This window comes from Chaetomium globosum, genomic scaffold, assembly GCF_000143365.1.
Source record: "Chaetomium globosum CBS 148.51 scaffold_2 genomic scaffold, whole genome shotgun sequence".
Classification (NCBI taxonomy): Eukaryota; Fungi; Ascomycota; class Sordariomycetes; order Sordariales; family Chaetomiaceae; genus Chaetomium; species Chaetomium globosum.
In genome coordinates, this window is record NT_165977.1 from 4,021,176 (window position 1) to 4,035,255 (window position 14,080).

The window sequence follows — 14,080 nt, forward strand, 5'->3', positions numbered from 1 at the left end:
GCTTGTACGCCGGTAGAGTCGAGGTAAACTAGTCTCTGCACTCCACGATGAGATCCTCCTCTCGCTTCGTTGGCGCCCTTGCGGCGGCGGCATCGTGTAAGTACGAGTCCAGTCACGTCAAGTCCGCCAGCCACTAACACTCACCTTGTAGTCCTGCCGTCTGCCCTTGCCCAGAACAACGTCCCCGACACTTTCACTGACGCGGACTCTGGCATCATCTTCAACTCTTGGAGCATCGCCAACGGCGGTGCCCAGACTCAGGGCGGTTTCAAGTTTGGTGTGGCTCTGCCTGAGGATGCTCTTTCGACCGATGCCTCAGAGTTCCTCGGTTACCTGGTATGTTCCAAAAGACCGCAGAGGTGTCGCTCCCAGAGGCTGACCGCCCTAGCAATGTGCGAGGACTGAAGACGCGGGATGGTGCGGTGTCTCCCTCGGCGGCCCCATGACCAACTCGCTCCTCATCACGGCCTGGCCCCACGAGGATACTGTCTACACCACCCTCCGCTTCGCTACTGGCTACGCTATGCCGGATGTTTACAAGGGCGATGCCGAAATCACCCAGGTCTCGTCCACCATCAACTCGACGCACTTCACCCTGGTCTTCAGGTGCCAGAACTGCTTCTCGTGGAGCCAGGACGGCGCAGAGCGCAGCATCTCGACGAGCTCCGGTGCCTTGGTCCTCGATTGAGTCCAGGCCTTCAGCGAGGTCGGCAACCCTACCTGCCCGAGACCAAATCACTATCGACCAGCACGACAACGGCATGGGCATCTGGGGCGCCCAGCTCGACGCCAACGCCGCCAACCCGTCCTACACCGCCTGGGCTGCCCAGGCTACCAAGACCGTCGCGGGCGACTGCGACAGCTCGACCCCGACTGACGTCATCAGCGTCCCCGTGCCGACGGATGCTGTGTTCGACTACATCGTCGTTGGTGGCGGTGCCGGTGGTATCCCCACTGCTGACAAGCTCAGCGAGGCCGGCAAGAAGGTGTTGCTCATCGAGAAGGGTTTTGCCTCGACCGGCGAGCACGGCGGCACTCTCGGCCCCGCGTGGCTCGAGGGTACCGGCCTCACCCGCTTCGACGTCCCCGGCCTGTGCAACCAGATCTGGGTCGACTCTAAAGGCATTGCGTGCGAGGACACCGACCAGATGGCCGGTTGCGTCCTCGGCGGCGGCACTGCTGTGAACGCCGGTCTGTGGTACAAGCCCTACTCTCTCGATTGGGACTACATCTTCCCCACCGGCTGGAAGTACCGTGACGTCCAGGCCGCCATCGGCCGTGTCCTCCAGCGCATCCCGGGTACCGACGCCCCGTCGACCGACGGCAAGCGCTACTACCAGCAAGGCTTCAACATGCTCGCCAGCGGTCTGACTGCCGGCGGCTGGAGCAAGGTCACGGCCAACTCGGCCCCCGACCGCAAGAACCGCACCTTCTCCAACGCCCCCTTCATGTTCGCCGGCGGTCAGCGCAACGGCCCTTTGGCCACCTACCTGACCAGCGCCAAGAAGCGCAGCAACTTCAACCTCTGGCTCAACACCTCAGTTAAGCGTGTCATCCGTGAGGGTGGCCACATCACCGGTGTTGAGGTCGAGGCCTTCCGTGACGGCGGCTACAAGGGTATTGTGCCAGTCACCAGCGTTACCGGCCGCGTTGTTCTGTCCTCTGGTGCTTTCGGAAGCGCCAAGATTCTGCTGCGCAGTGGTATCGGCCCGGCCGACCAGCTCGAGATTGTCAAGGCCTCCGAGAAGGATGGTGCGACCATGATCAGCGACGACTCGTGGATCAACCTCCCGGTTGGCTACAACCTGGACGACCATCTTAACACTGACACCGTCATCACCCACCCCGATGTTTCTTTCTACGACTTCTACGCGGCGTGGACCGACCCCATTGCCGCCGACAAGACCAGCTACCTTAGCAAGCGCACTGGCATCCTTGCTCAGGCTGCCCCCAACATTGGCCCTATGTGAGTTGCATCATGACCCCGGATCGCCCCAAAACATCTGACTAACCAAAACAGTATGTGGGAGGAGATCAAGGGTGCCGATGGCCGTGTCCGTCAGCTCCAGTGGACTGCCCGTGTCGAGGGCAGCCTTGACACCCCCAACGGCAGTACGTTCCCCTCTCTAACCCCCCTTTTAACAAAAAAGAAACAAGCAAAGGACAATCCACTGACCCCCTCCCCCCACAACAGAGGCCATGACCATCTCGCAGTATCTCGGCCGTGGCGCCACTTCGCGTGGCCGCATGACCATCACCCCGGCCCTCACCACCGTCGTCTCGGACGTCCCCTACCTCAAGGACCCCAACGACAAGGAGGCCGTTATCCAGGGCATTGTCAACCTCAAGGCCGCCCTCAGCTCCGTTCAGGGCCTGACCTGGACCTTCCCCAACGCGAGCGTCTCTGCCCGCGACTACGTCGACAACGTACGTGTCCCCTTTACCCTTCCCCTCCCTCAACCACATAATTATTAACCCCCCTTACAGATGGTCGTCGCGACCAGCAACCGCCGCGCCAACCACTGGATGGGCACCAACAAGATCGGCTCCGACGACGGCCGTCAGAACGGCGGCAGCGCCGTGGTGGACCTCAACACCAAGGTGTGGGGCACGGACAACCTATTCGTCGTCGACGCCTCCATCTTCCCCGGTGTCCCCACCACCAACCCCACCTCGTACATCGTGACGGCCGCCGAGCACGCCTCGCAGCGCATCCTCGCCCTCCCCGCGCTCAAGTCCGTGCCCCGCTACGGCCAGTGCGGCGGCAAGCAGTGGACCGGCAGCTTCATCTGCGCCGCCGGCACCACCTGCCAGGCCCAGAACCCCTACTACTCGCAGTGCTTGTAAAGGCGACGGGAGGGGTAGGACATGCGGGTCCGTCCAGGTGTGACTGGTAATGGGGTTTTATTGTAAGGGAGGATTCGAGGTTTGGGGGGTTGGTAAGGTGCATAGCCATACATATACACATACAAACCTGCGTTTCGTTTCATGTCTATAGTTCTTTTTTGATTGTACATAAATTTGAACCTGATCAGTTTGGCAAAAGTCTTCTTCTGGGAACGTGCACAAGTGGGAAAAATTAGTATTGAGGCTCCCTAAACATCAGCTACCTATCCCTTCTCCCAGCTTCAGCCCAGGCCATCATCCGAATACTAGATACCAATCGCTCCAGATCCGTCGGCTACGCCACAACGACGACGGGCGCTATCAGCCATGAGAAGGCAAAGCAATACAAAATACCAAACACCAGACACCAACATAAACCTGATCCTGATCGTAGCCTCCCAGATATGAGAACCATGTGCACGGGAACAAGCAAAGCATCAAATGCCGCCGCCAACCACCTCTTCCACCACCACAAAGCGCCAGAGCCAAGGCTAACACCAGTCGACGGAGGGCTAATAATCGGGATCGACGGCACCCGGGCCAAAAGCGCAAGTGTGCTCAAAGACGACCTCGTCCAGCCAGCAAACCGGGTCTTTCCGGCCCTTGGGCGTGCGATGGACCGCCTCAAAGCGCACGAGCTCTGTAAAGTTGAGGTTGTCTTGAACCAGTTTCTTAACCCAGACCAGGTCATCAGGGTTCGCCGCCTTCTCGTCCCAGCCACTCTTATGCGGGATGCGATAGCTCAAATACACTTTGAAGTGCCGCTTGCGGTCGCGAGTCTTCTTGTAGACGGGGCTGTTGTCAGCATCGATGAAATCGTACGCGGCCTCGGACGAGAAGCAGTCCGAGACGGTCGTCAAGAGCATGTCGAGAAGTGAAAAGCCAATCTTTTTGCGCTTGTACTCGGGATGGACGAAGACGTTGATCTTGCCCGTGGCTCTACTGCTACCGAGGGCGGTGCCTCCAAGGCCGGGCTGCCAAACAGACAGGAAGGCAAAGCCAAGGATCTCACCACGCTTTTCTCCATTAAACGGCACCTGTTTGAAGACCGAGAATGAGGTATTGCAGTTGGTCATGCCCAAGTTCCTGGCCGAACCGCGAACGGCGACGAGGAATGGCAGGCCGAGTTGCTGCGTGGTGGCGAGGATCTTCTCAAACTCTTCGACCGTGACAGGTTGAGAGTCGAGAGCTTGGATGCCGTGTTCCACCTCCCAATTGTAAATAGCCCGCACCGCCTCCATGTCATACTTCTCGGCTGGACGGAGGAACGAGGGAATCCGTGGGACAAAACGGTGGAATTCGGGCCTCTCAATTACCGGCTCGTGGACCACAACGGGCAAGTTCTCGTTGATGGTTGCTGGACCCTCAAACTCCAGTACCATAGGGGTGTTGCGGCGCCTGTCCCCACCAGGGCGGCCGCTCCTTTGCTCGTTGTACTTTTTGATGGAGAGGGCGGTGCTCCAGATTTGGCGCCGCCACTCTTCCTGTGGATTCTGCGGCCTGATGCCAACAGTAGAATCCGGGTGGCTGATGGGCTCTCGGAGATTCCCTGTGAGCGTGTCGATGTCACACCTCCAATGGGTGTCACTCTTATCAAAGGTAACCACCGGGCCCTGAGGAATTCGTGCCTGCCAGGCGCCAATGAACGACTCGAGATAGGACTTTTCCGTAAAGATCTCCTCCTCGTTTCGACCACTCTCGTTCCGGAGGCCATACACGGTCCAGGAGTTTCCTGAGGCGTAGATTCTATGCGGCAGGCCGATGGTGTTCCTAACGTCCGTATCTGTGCCTTCAGCGGCCCGTGTGTCAACACCGGTGTCGCTCACATTGAATCCAGATCCCAAGGACGGAAGGCTGTACGACGATCCAGCGTAGTTCTTGTTTGGGCGTGGCAGCCGATATTGACGCAGGTCGAGGTCCATTTGGTCGAGGCGAGGAGGGCGTATCACATCTCTTTCCCCATCAGTCGTGCGCACGTCTTCCTCCTTGCGGCCACCTCCACGCCGGCCACGTCCTCGGTGACCACCTCCGCGTGAGCGACTCATCTCGCTCGTATCAGTTCCGCTGGAAAGCGAAGGCGATTTGGGAGGGTAGCTGTTCTCTCGTGCCTCCGGCGCTCTGTACCTGGGATTGGGGTTAGCTGGCAAAAATGACTGATGAACTGGAGCACTATAGGTCGGCATGGGCTCGTCAGGCTGTTCCCAAGACTCGAGATCAAGAGACCTTAGGTCGGGCCACTGGGCCGCTTTGGACCAGATTACCCGAGTTCCAGTTACGGGATACATCGATAGGTCGACAATGCCCTTTGTAATGCGCTGAGCATCCCAGTAAGTGTTCGTCAGTTCAGGTGCGTTTATCATCCGTGCCTGTCGGGTGCGGACCGCTGTGGGCTGGGGTGGGTTCTGAGCTTTCGGGGGTTGAGGCGTGGGCCGCGTGGTAGTGGGCACATTTTGCAGCTCGATGCTGCTTTTTGCAGGACGCGCAAAACCGATGGCGGAAAGGAATGCATTCTCCAAATCTGGGGAGTCCAGATTATGGGCCTCCTTGGGGCTCAAACCCGCACTCAGTTTGGTAGTTTCCATGGTGCCGTGATGCAACGTGTTGTAGATGACTCGACTAAGAAGAGTTGAATTGTCAGCGAACAAAATCTATAGAGGCGGCCTTGAGCGACTTACGTTGCAATGTATTTTCAAAGTGATTTAAATCAGGAAAACATAACCGCATAGGTAGGCAAGCTGCGCTGAGCTGGTGAGCATCCATCTACGCTTGGGGCCGCTCTGGAGCCAGGAGGGATGGACTTACCTGTCGAGAAGTCGCAAACAAGAATGTTTTCAATCGATTTCCGAGGATTGAGATATTTGAACAACGTATACCAAATCCTATGGTAGAAATGGGACTTCTCCCGATGCCAGCATACCCGTTCGACTCGCAAGGTTGTTCGGGGATGGCGAGATAAAGAGAGGAGGAAGAGGAAAGAATTTGGGGGCACAGGGGATATTTCTTACCAAATGGTAAACTGTGTGCAATCCAAGGCGGAGCAGAACAGAATTTTAACAGCCCTGGCGCTTGATAGGTGTGCAGAGAGGTGTGCAGATATGCTCCGGAAAAGTGAAGCTTGTGAAGAACGAATTGGTGGACAAATTTGGTGTTTTCCGTAGGATGATAAGAGCAAGAAAGGATGAAAGGAAGGTGCCTGATTTAGCCCCAGACCAAGCCAAGTATTTAAAGCTATTCGTTCAAATTTGCACAGGCAGTAGCAAAACAGATCAGATTAAAATCTTAGTAGCAATCCTGGAACCTAAACTTGGGAAGGCGCTTTTGAGGCCAGTCATTTCAATGGGCAAGAGGCCGAAGGGAGTTGTTATCTGGAGCCTCACGTTCAATCATTGGACACTGCAGCTAATGCTGCATAATAAAACGGCAATGCATCGCAAGTACATTAACAATGTATTCGACTAATAATATTCTTATTGTGTTTTGCTGTCTCTTCTGCCCACACTGAGTTTTCTTCTTGAAGACTTGGGACCTTGGTCGAAACAATCTCCAAGGCGGAAGAGATACCTACCTAGGTAGTTTGGCCACCGTGACCAGAGCTGAGTTATGAGTGCCTACCTGAGTCATATCCTTTGTAGGCACTAATACCGTTGTTGTTTTGTTGTTGTTGGGGTTCCCCGTCTTCCTCTACCATGGAGCCTGTCTGCTGAGCACCCAAGGCATCAACGGTCATTTGCTGAGAATAGTGGGATCCCGCTTCATGTAACCAGTAACTGTACGGGGTGATAGGTATTTTTGCCGGGAAGATGATTGCACAAAAAACTGTCCATGAAGCAGATCGGTGATGTTGATATTTGTCACGTGGGAGCCTCTTCGGGTTCCATGCCTCTATTTTTCGCTTATCATTGGCTTGTGTAAACCAGGCACCGATCTGGGGGCAATGCACTTCCCCCCCTTTTAACATACCGCTGGTGCAGGACATGTGCGTGCTTGGATATCTTGAGTGGTAACCAACTAGTTACCTAGTTTAATTCCAATGATTAACGGCTCCATCGGCTGCTTGTGGTAATTATTCGAGAAGTTGCTTTGGCTCTCTCAGTATTGTGACCCCGCATCGAAGCAAATATGCTCTCCATTCTGCGCAAAGCAAGACTCAAGGATAAGGAGTTGCGCATCTTGATGCTGTATGGTGCACAGAAAATTCTTCATTTGGCGGTGCCCTCGCTAATATTGATGCAGCGGTCTTGATAATGCAGGCAAAACTACCATTGTCAAAAGGATAATGGGCGAGGATGTCAACACTGTCAGCCCCACCCTCGGCTTCATCATCAAGACGATCGACTACGACGGGTATGTTCGCACTTCTTGGGGAACTCACCACGGTCGGACAGGTTACATGTGCTAATCTCTCCCAACATTAGATATAAGCTCAACATCTGTCAGCACAGTCTTTTCTCGTCTGTCTGTTTCCAGCACTGATTTGGCAACTAGGGGACGTTGGCGGCCAAAAAACACTCCGTTCATACTGGCGCAATTACTTTGAGAAAACGGATGCCTTGATTTGGGTGGTCGATGCTACCGACAGGTTGCGCATCGAGGACTGCAGAGAGGAGCTGCATGGTTTGCTTCAGGAAGAGGTGAGGGTCCTTGTTGCTGTCCTGTCGCGGGTCCTCGTCACTAACCCACAGAAAAGCGTCTTTCCGGGGCAAGCTTGTTGGTGTTTGCCAACAAGACCGATGTTGCTGGGTGCATGGGCAGCGATGAAATGCTGAAGGTTGGTCTTGACTATCGAGCCCTGGTTTGGCTTGGTTGGGTTTGCGCTAACGTCACGGTTCCGACACAGGCTCTGCGGCTCGACGAAATCCGGACGCACAAATGGAATATCCTCCGGTGTAGTGCTATGACTGGAGAGAACCTCAAGGAAGGATTGGCCTGGGTTGTTGAGGATGCCAAGGCCCGCCTCTTTTTGTACTGATGAAGTTATACAGTTCACTATCTAGTTGACTAGTTAGCGGCTTTGCCTCATCTTTTCCTCTCTTGTCGTTCCAAAAGTTGGCAATATCCGGGGCCCCTGTAAATAATCTCGGATGAGCCCAATTTCCCATTGTTACTAAGGCAATCAATGTAAACAAATGGTGAGGTGGGTCAAGGGAGGTTTGTGGCAAAGCAAATCCAACAAATCCAACATCCTGCCAGTTGGGCGAGAAAGAGGCAGGGAGGTTCCATTTCTTACGTCCGAGTATAAATCCTACCCACAGTGACACAGGTTTTGGTCCAGAAATATCCTGAAACAAAGCATAGATTGGCTTGATGTTGCAGTGCTTTGAACAATGCCGGTGCGAGGGAGGGCACTTGGCCAGAGCGTCGGGAGAGCAACACAGGGCTCTCTGCGAGACAAGACTCGGCTCAGCCTATTAGAGGGCGCCATGGGGCCGAACACTGGAGCCAGCGCCAAGCCCCCCCAGTCCCGTCCCGTGTGAGCCCTGTGGATGCCCCGTGCAGCCGGTCCGGCTGGGCACATCAAACTGCCCCTCCGGGACTCTGCCTGTTTGTGTTCAGTCTTCCATTCTAGGATTCGAGTTTTGAATGTTGACATCCAACCCGTCCTAGGATTCCCCCGACAGCCTTCTCTTCGTGCCCCCGTGCCCCCAATTAATACTGCATACTGCCGTTGTGTGTCATGCCGAAGACGTTGCCTCGGAAACAGCCATGTCTGACGAGGTATCCGACTTTTTGCGCTCAGTCGAGCTGCTGAAGGAGAGACGAGAGGAGGAAGATGAGGCCCGATCGCGGGATCTGGAAGAAAAGATCTTGCAGGAGAAGAAAGAACGCCAGGCCCGGCGCGCAGGTACGCCCGACCCCGATCCCGCTACCCTACTACCACTTCCCACCGGGCAGCTTTCACCCCTCCGTCCAAAACATCGAATCGAATCCATGTGCGCGTGCCTTCCTGGAACTACGCACTAGGGACCCAGGAGAGCTCGGGGCATTGCTTACCGGATTTGCCCACCTACCTGGGCTGCATTGCGCACGCTTTTCTGGACCGAAACACTGATAGGTTTTTTTTCCTGCAGAACGCGCAAGATCGATTTCACCGCAAAAGTCATCACCCGCAAACACTCCACCGCCAACCGCACATCGCGCCAGCCTCCTCCCGTCTGCTTCCGGCGACACAAGTTTGGAATCACCGGGGCTTGAGAGCTCCGGGAGTCCCAGGCAACGCACCCTCGAACCATCCTCCGATGCCATGAATAATAGCGCAGCCGAGCAGTCGAGCTCCCCGACAAAAGAGAACGATTCCCCATTCGACTCAGAACTCAAACGGACTAGCGTGAACTTGGGCTCGCCGTCGATCGGCATGCCGTCCGCGCGATCCACGCTCTCGTGGCAGAGGCGACCGACCTCACAAGCTTCCGATCGCCCCAAAAGCCGACCTTTATCCATGGTCGCTGCTGAGAATGCCGCCCGGAACGTTCCCGGCAGCGCCGAACCAGCCGAGCAGACTTTGTCTCGGGACCAGATCGCTCAGTCCCTATCGGGCAAGGACCCCTCGTGGTTTCGCCAGACTGCTGACCCAGGTCGGGGATCGGGGGCTTTCAGGAAGACTCAGGTGGAGGACCAGGATACGGTCGATATGCCCGTCGTGCGCACCCAACTTCCCGGCATGTCACAAGAGTCGACGTCAGAACCAGTCAAGGAGAGCCCAACTGCCCGACCAGTGACGCCCACCAATCTATCCGCCAAACTTGGCTCTCCGCTCCCTTTGACCGGTTTCCAACGTCTGGATCCGCCAGCTGGCGAAAACGTGGAGGACGCGGACACAGCTGCTGCTAATCGCCAGTCCATAGCTTCGCCGCCCGGCCGGACGTCGCCCACAAGACCGCGCTCCCCCACCAAGGGGATGGGTGGGTTTGTGCAGAGCGCTATGATGAAGCGCTCAGACAGTGTCAAACGATGGAGTGTTAACTCACCCGCCGGCTTCCAGCGATCGGATTCCGTTCGATCCAGCGCAAGCACTGTGGACAGCGCACAACGCCCTACCACCCCGAAAACGGGAGGGCGCCCAAAGAGCATGTTAGGGGGACCGTCGGACATGCCTACCCTTGCTCCCAGTTTGAGCGATGAAAAGGAACCTGAGTCAGAAGAACAGGCCGCCCCCGCTCGGCCGACAACGCCAATGGAGTCAAAGGCAAAGGACGACGACGAAACAACTAGTCCGCCCGTAAGTCCCTCCAAGACAATGGATTCCCGAAGATGGAGCCCCACAAAGAGCTCCAGCTGGCTGGATGCTGCGTTGAACAAGCCCGAGTCACCCAAGGCGAAGCCGGCAGCACCTGCACCGGCCCAGCCGGCTTGGATGGTTGAGTTGAACAAGGCGAAGGCACAAAAAGCCACCACGGACCTCGCTCGGGACGCGGCCGTGCCCAAGAAGACCGAAGTTAAGACTGGTGGGCTTATGAGGTCCACTCCTATGGGCACAAGTCTAAAGCCAAACGTTCTGGGCGGCTTCCCAGTCATCCCCCCCATTTCAACAGCCGACGACAAGCCGGCTATTTCTGAGTTGCGCGGAAGCCTTCGGAAAGCATCCCCAACGACGGAGGGCCCGAGTGAGACCCAGGGAGACCTCGCAACCGCGACTAAGACTAAGCCTGACATCCCGTCGAAGAAAGATTTCCGCGCCAACCTCAAACCCCGGGCTCCGCCGCCTGAACCTAAAGCGGGGGACAGTGCTGAGGAGTTGAAGAACGTTGTCGGGAGCCTACGGAGGACCAAAACACAAAACTACGTGGCACCGGATGAGCTGAAGGATAACATCCTGCGCGGAAAGGCGGGGTTAGCTTTGACCGGTGGGCCCAAGAAGACAGAGCACGTAGACGAGTTCAAGGAGGCGATCCTAAGGAAGAAGGATGACTTCAAAAAGGCGCAGGACGAAGGCCGGGGCATCACTCGGGAACCGAGCACAGCCAGCGAGAAGTCGATCCCCGAGGGAATTGCAAAGAAGCTGGTGCTGCAGCGGACCGGCACGTTCTCCAAGCAAACCCCGACCACTCCCGACTTTCCATCGCAAAGCCCTTCACTCACCGGGTCGAACCGGTCTAGCCATGCCTCTACGCGTTCTAGGCACGACATCCCCGGCTTGGGATCTGGATCTGCTTCGGTCGGATCTCCCGAGCCCACTAGGGAGGCGACTGCCAATCCGGTTGCCCCGACTCGCATCGGAGGGAAGGTCGGAGGCTTGGCAGACCGTTTCAACCCTGCGTTGGCTGGCCTCCTTGCAAGAGGGCCCCCATCGGCTCCCGGGAAGGCGGACGCTTCGGAAACACCGACAACAACGGAGCCCGCCGGTCCCGGTCCTCAGCTAACCCACATGACGAAGAACCGAGCCCGTGGCCCTAGGAGGAAGGCTCCAACTTCTGTTGCTGCTGCGCCGGGGGAACCGAAGGAGACGTTGACCCGGGCAGCATCTGAGCCGGAGAGGAAACCTATCCTCTCACCGCCGGAACCCAAAAAGGCGATGTCGTTTCCGCCGCCTAAGTCAGAAGAGTTTATCCCCTCTCCTCCTTTAGAGCAAGCGGCAGTCCCCTCGAAACAAGGAAAGCCTGTTGTTTCTCCCAAGCCTGAGAAATTTACACCGACGATTCCCGGCGGTGTCTCGTTGATGGAGCGTAGAAAGTCTCTAATGCAGGACAGGACAAAGCTTGCGGGTGAGGTCATCTCTCTCGTGGACTCATCGGGGCGCATGCCCAAGGAGGAGTCGAATCCAGTTGGTCAGCCCATCAACCTGGTTGGGTCTACCCCGATCAAGACGCGTCCTCGTTCGCCCACCAAGGTCCATGAGCAGGTGGCAGCTCTGGCAGCACTGAACCAGCAATCACCCAAGCCCGCCGAAGCCGGCAGTGAGATCGCTTCGCAGCCATCCTCACCGAAAAAGCTCGATATGAAAAGGATGTCGAGGTTCCTAGATGAACAGGACCAGTCAAGCCCAGCGCCCGAACCTGTGAAATCGAGGTCGTCATCGCCGGTCAAGGGCCGTTCTGACTCCATAGCCGCCAGGCCCATGTCTCTAGTCAGGGACCGAGCCGAATCTATCACGGCAAGGCCCACGTCTATGGTGAGGGATCGCTCCGAATCTATCACTGGGAGGCCGCTCTCTTTGGTCAGGGATCGTTCTGACTCCTTCAGATCGAGGTCGTCCTCCCCGGTAAAGGACCGCTTTCCCGGCCTTGAATCACCCTCAATCGCGAAGCAAGCGGGAAACGAGCAAGGTGAATTGAAGCCTGCGCTTCCGATCAAGAACGGCGCGGCCGCGTTTGGTGGTATTGGCCTAGGCTTGACGCAAGCAGCAGTATCACCAAGACCAACGATCCAGAAGCCCGCAGAGGCTGAGCTACCGCCACCCTTGCCTCCCAAAACCGCGAGACCACTCCCTGCACCTCCCGCGGTAATGTCCCCTCCAGCGCCAGCTCCCCGCATCCACTCCCCTACACGGTCACCAGGGAAACAAGCTGCGGAGGCCTCGGATCTCATCCACGATTTCTTCGGGCCAGAGCGCCCAAGGCGCAGATACACTGTCGACGCAGCCGACATTCTCTTGAAGAGGCCGGCCTCAACTGACAAAATCCAGACCCAGCGGGCTCAACTCATCCAGATCACAGCCGAGGGCAAGAAGATGCCTGTACCATCGCACCACGAACGGGTCTTGTTCGAGCGCGAGATGTACCTTTGCCCCCACAACTTCATTGATGGTACCGGAAGGAAAGCTACAGAGGTCTACTTCTGGGCTGGCGATGAGGTGCCCGAGTCACAGGTTGACGACGCTCACCTTTTCGCGGCCCGAGAAGCGAGAGCCTATGGCGGAAAGCTGGTCAAGCTGACGCAAGGCAAGGAGACGTCCGAGTTCCTGCAGGCGCTCGGCGGAATTGTCATCGTACGCCGGGGGTCGAGCAACAAGTACGACTCGCTCGCGCCCAACATGCTCTGCGGCCGGCGCTACCTGAGCCAGGTCGCCTTTGACGAGGTCGACTTCTCTCCACTCAGCCTCTGCTCCGGGTTCCCCTACCTCATCGCCCAACAGGGGAAGTGCTACCTTTGGAAGGGCAAGGGCAGCGACGTCGAGGAACTGGGCTGCGCCCGGCTCGTGGGTATGGACCTCGCGCTGATGGGCGAGCTCCTCGAGGTAGAGGAGGGCAACGAGCCCGATAGCTTCTGGCACATCTTCAACGGCGGGACGCGGCCCACCTCGGCCGACCACTGGCGGCTGAAGCCCAGCTACGACAAGTACTGCACACGGCTGTTTTGCGCCAACGCAGCCGACAAGCATCAGGTTTGTTGTCCCTCACCGCACCCTATTATTACCGATCACAGCACAGCAAGCTAACACGCTAAAAAAGATCACCGAACTCTCCCCCTTCTCGCAGACCGACCTCCTCCCCTCCAACATCTACGTCCTCGACGCCTTCTTCGAGATGTACATCATCGTCGGCGCCCGCTCGCAGCACCAATACGCCGCCTTCCGCAACGCCCTCGACTTTGCCCAGGAGTATGCCATCCTGGCCGCCGGCATGGAGGACCGCCCCTTTGTGCCCATCTCGACTGTCGTGCTGGAGGGCATCCCGCGCGACTTAAAGAGCGTGTTTAGGAAGTGGCGCGACGGGAATAGCCCGACCGTGATGCACGCTAGCCCGCAGGGCGTGAGCGGTGGGAGTTCGGGGGGTGGTGGTGGCGGTGGTGGGCCGACGCCGAGCCCGTTGAAGAGGGCGCGGAGTTTGAGGATCGTGCCGTTGACGCAGGCGCTGCAGGCGCTGGCGGAGTAGATGGTGGGTGGGGTGGGTAATAGATGAGATAGTGGCTGGTGGTCATGTGGGATATTGTTGTTGGCTTGATGCTATCATCTGGGCGCTTGTACGGCGCGGGTCATATAAGGGGTGCATAGGCGGCAGGGTGCCGGCTACTTTCTGGCGTCGGGGAAAAAGGTTTCGTGTTAGATGGCGGTCTGCCTGCGGCATAGCATGTTGGCGTTAATGGAAAATAAATGCTCTGGGCATTTGTGTCTGGTATCTGTCAGGGCGTGTATGCTTTTTTTCCAATATAACAGAAACCAAATGGTATCGCGTTGTCGACCGTCTGTGTCCCTCGGCAAGCGGAGCATGTGTATATGTTTCGTGGTGCTTTGCCGGCCTGGTTGGCAGTTTATACCAGT

General features: G+C 57.0%; 4 protein-coding genes across 4 annotated transcripts; 3 read left to right on the plus strand and 1 right to left on the minus strand.

The window, feature by feature from the left end:
• Positions 1–47: 47 nt before the first annotated feature.
• CHGG_03380 (uncharacterized protein) lies at positions 48–2,847 on the plus strand (the record flags this gene model as incomplete). Its single annotated transcript, XM_001229895.1, has 7 exons — positions 48–96; positions 152–336; positions 389–624; positions 707–1,966; positions 2,021–2,112; positions 2,195–2,427; positions 2,488–2,847. 7 exons carry the CDS (start codon positions 48–50, stop codon positions 2,845–2,847), a joined length of 2,415 nt encoding a protein of 804 aa, XP_001229896.1.
• A 551-nt stretch (positions 2,848–3,398) lies between these two features.
• On the minus strand, positions 3,399–5,468 carry CHGG_03381 (uncharacterized protein; the record flags this gene model as incomplete). Its single annotated transcript, XM_001229896.1, has 1 exon — positions 3,399–5,468. One exon carries the CDS (start codon positions 5,466–5,468, stop codon positions 3,399–3,401), a length of 2,070 nt encoding a protein of 689 aa, XP_001229897.1.
• Positions 5,469–7,005: 1,537 nt separating this feature from the next.
• On the plus strand, positions 7,006–7,855 carry CHGG_03382 (uncharacterized protein; the record flags this gene model as incomplete). Its single annotated transcript, XM_001229897.1, has 5 exons — positions 7,006–7,064; positions 7,120–7,262; positions 7,372–7,517; positions 7,574–7,654; positions 7,724–7,855. The coding sequence occupies 5 exons, from the start codon at positions 7,006–7,008 to the stop codon at positions 7,853–7,855; spliced, it is 561 nt and encodes a 186-aa protein (XP_001229898.1).
• Positions 7,856–8,589: 734 nt separating this feature from the next.
• On the plus strand, positions 8,590–13,694 carry CHGG_03383 (uncharacterized protein; the record flags this gene model as incomplete). The annotated part of the gene is made up of 4 exons (XM_001229898.1): positions 8,590–8,728; positions 8,955–12,322; positions 12,506–13,204; positions 13,299–13,694. The coding sequence occupies 4 exons, from the start codon at positions 8,590–8,592 to the stop codon at positions 13,692–13,694; spliced, it is 4,602 nt and encodes a 1,533-aa protein (XP_001229899.1).
• Positions 13,695–14,080: the final 386 nt, after the last annotated feature.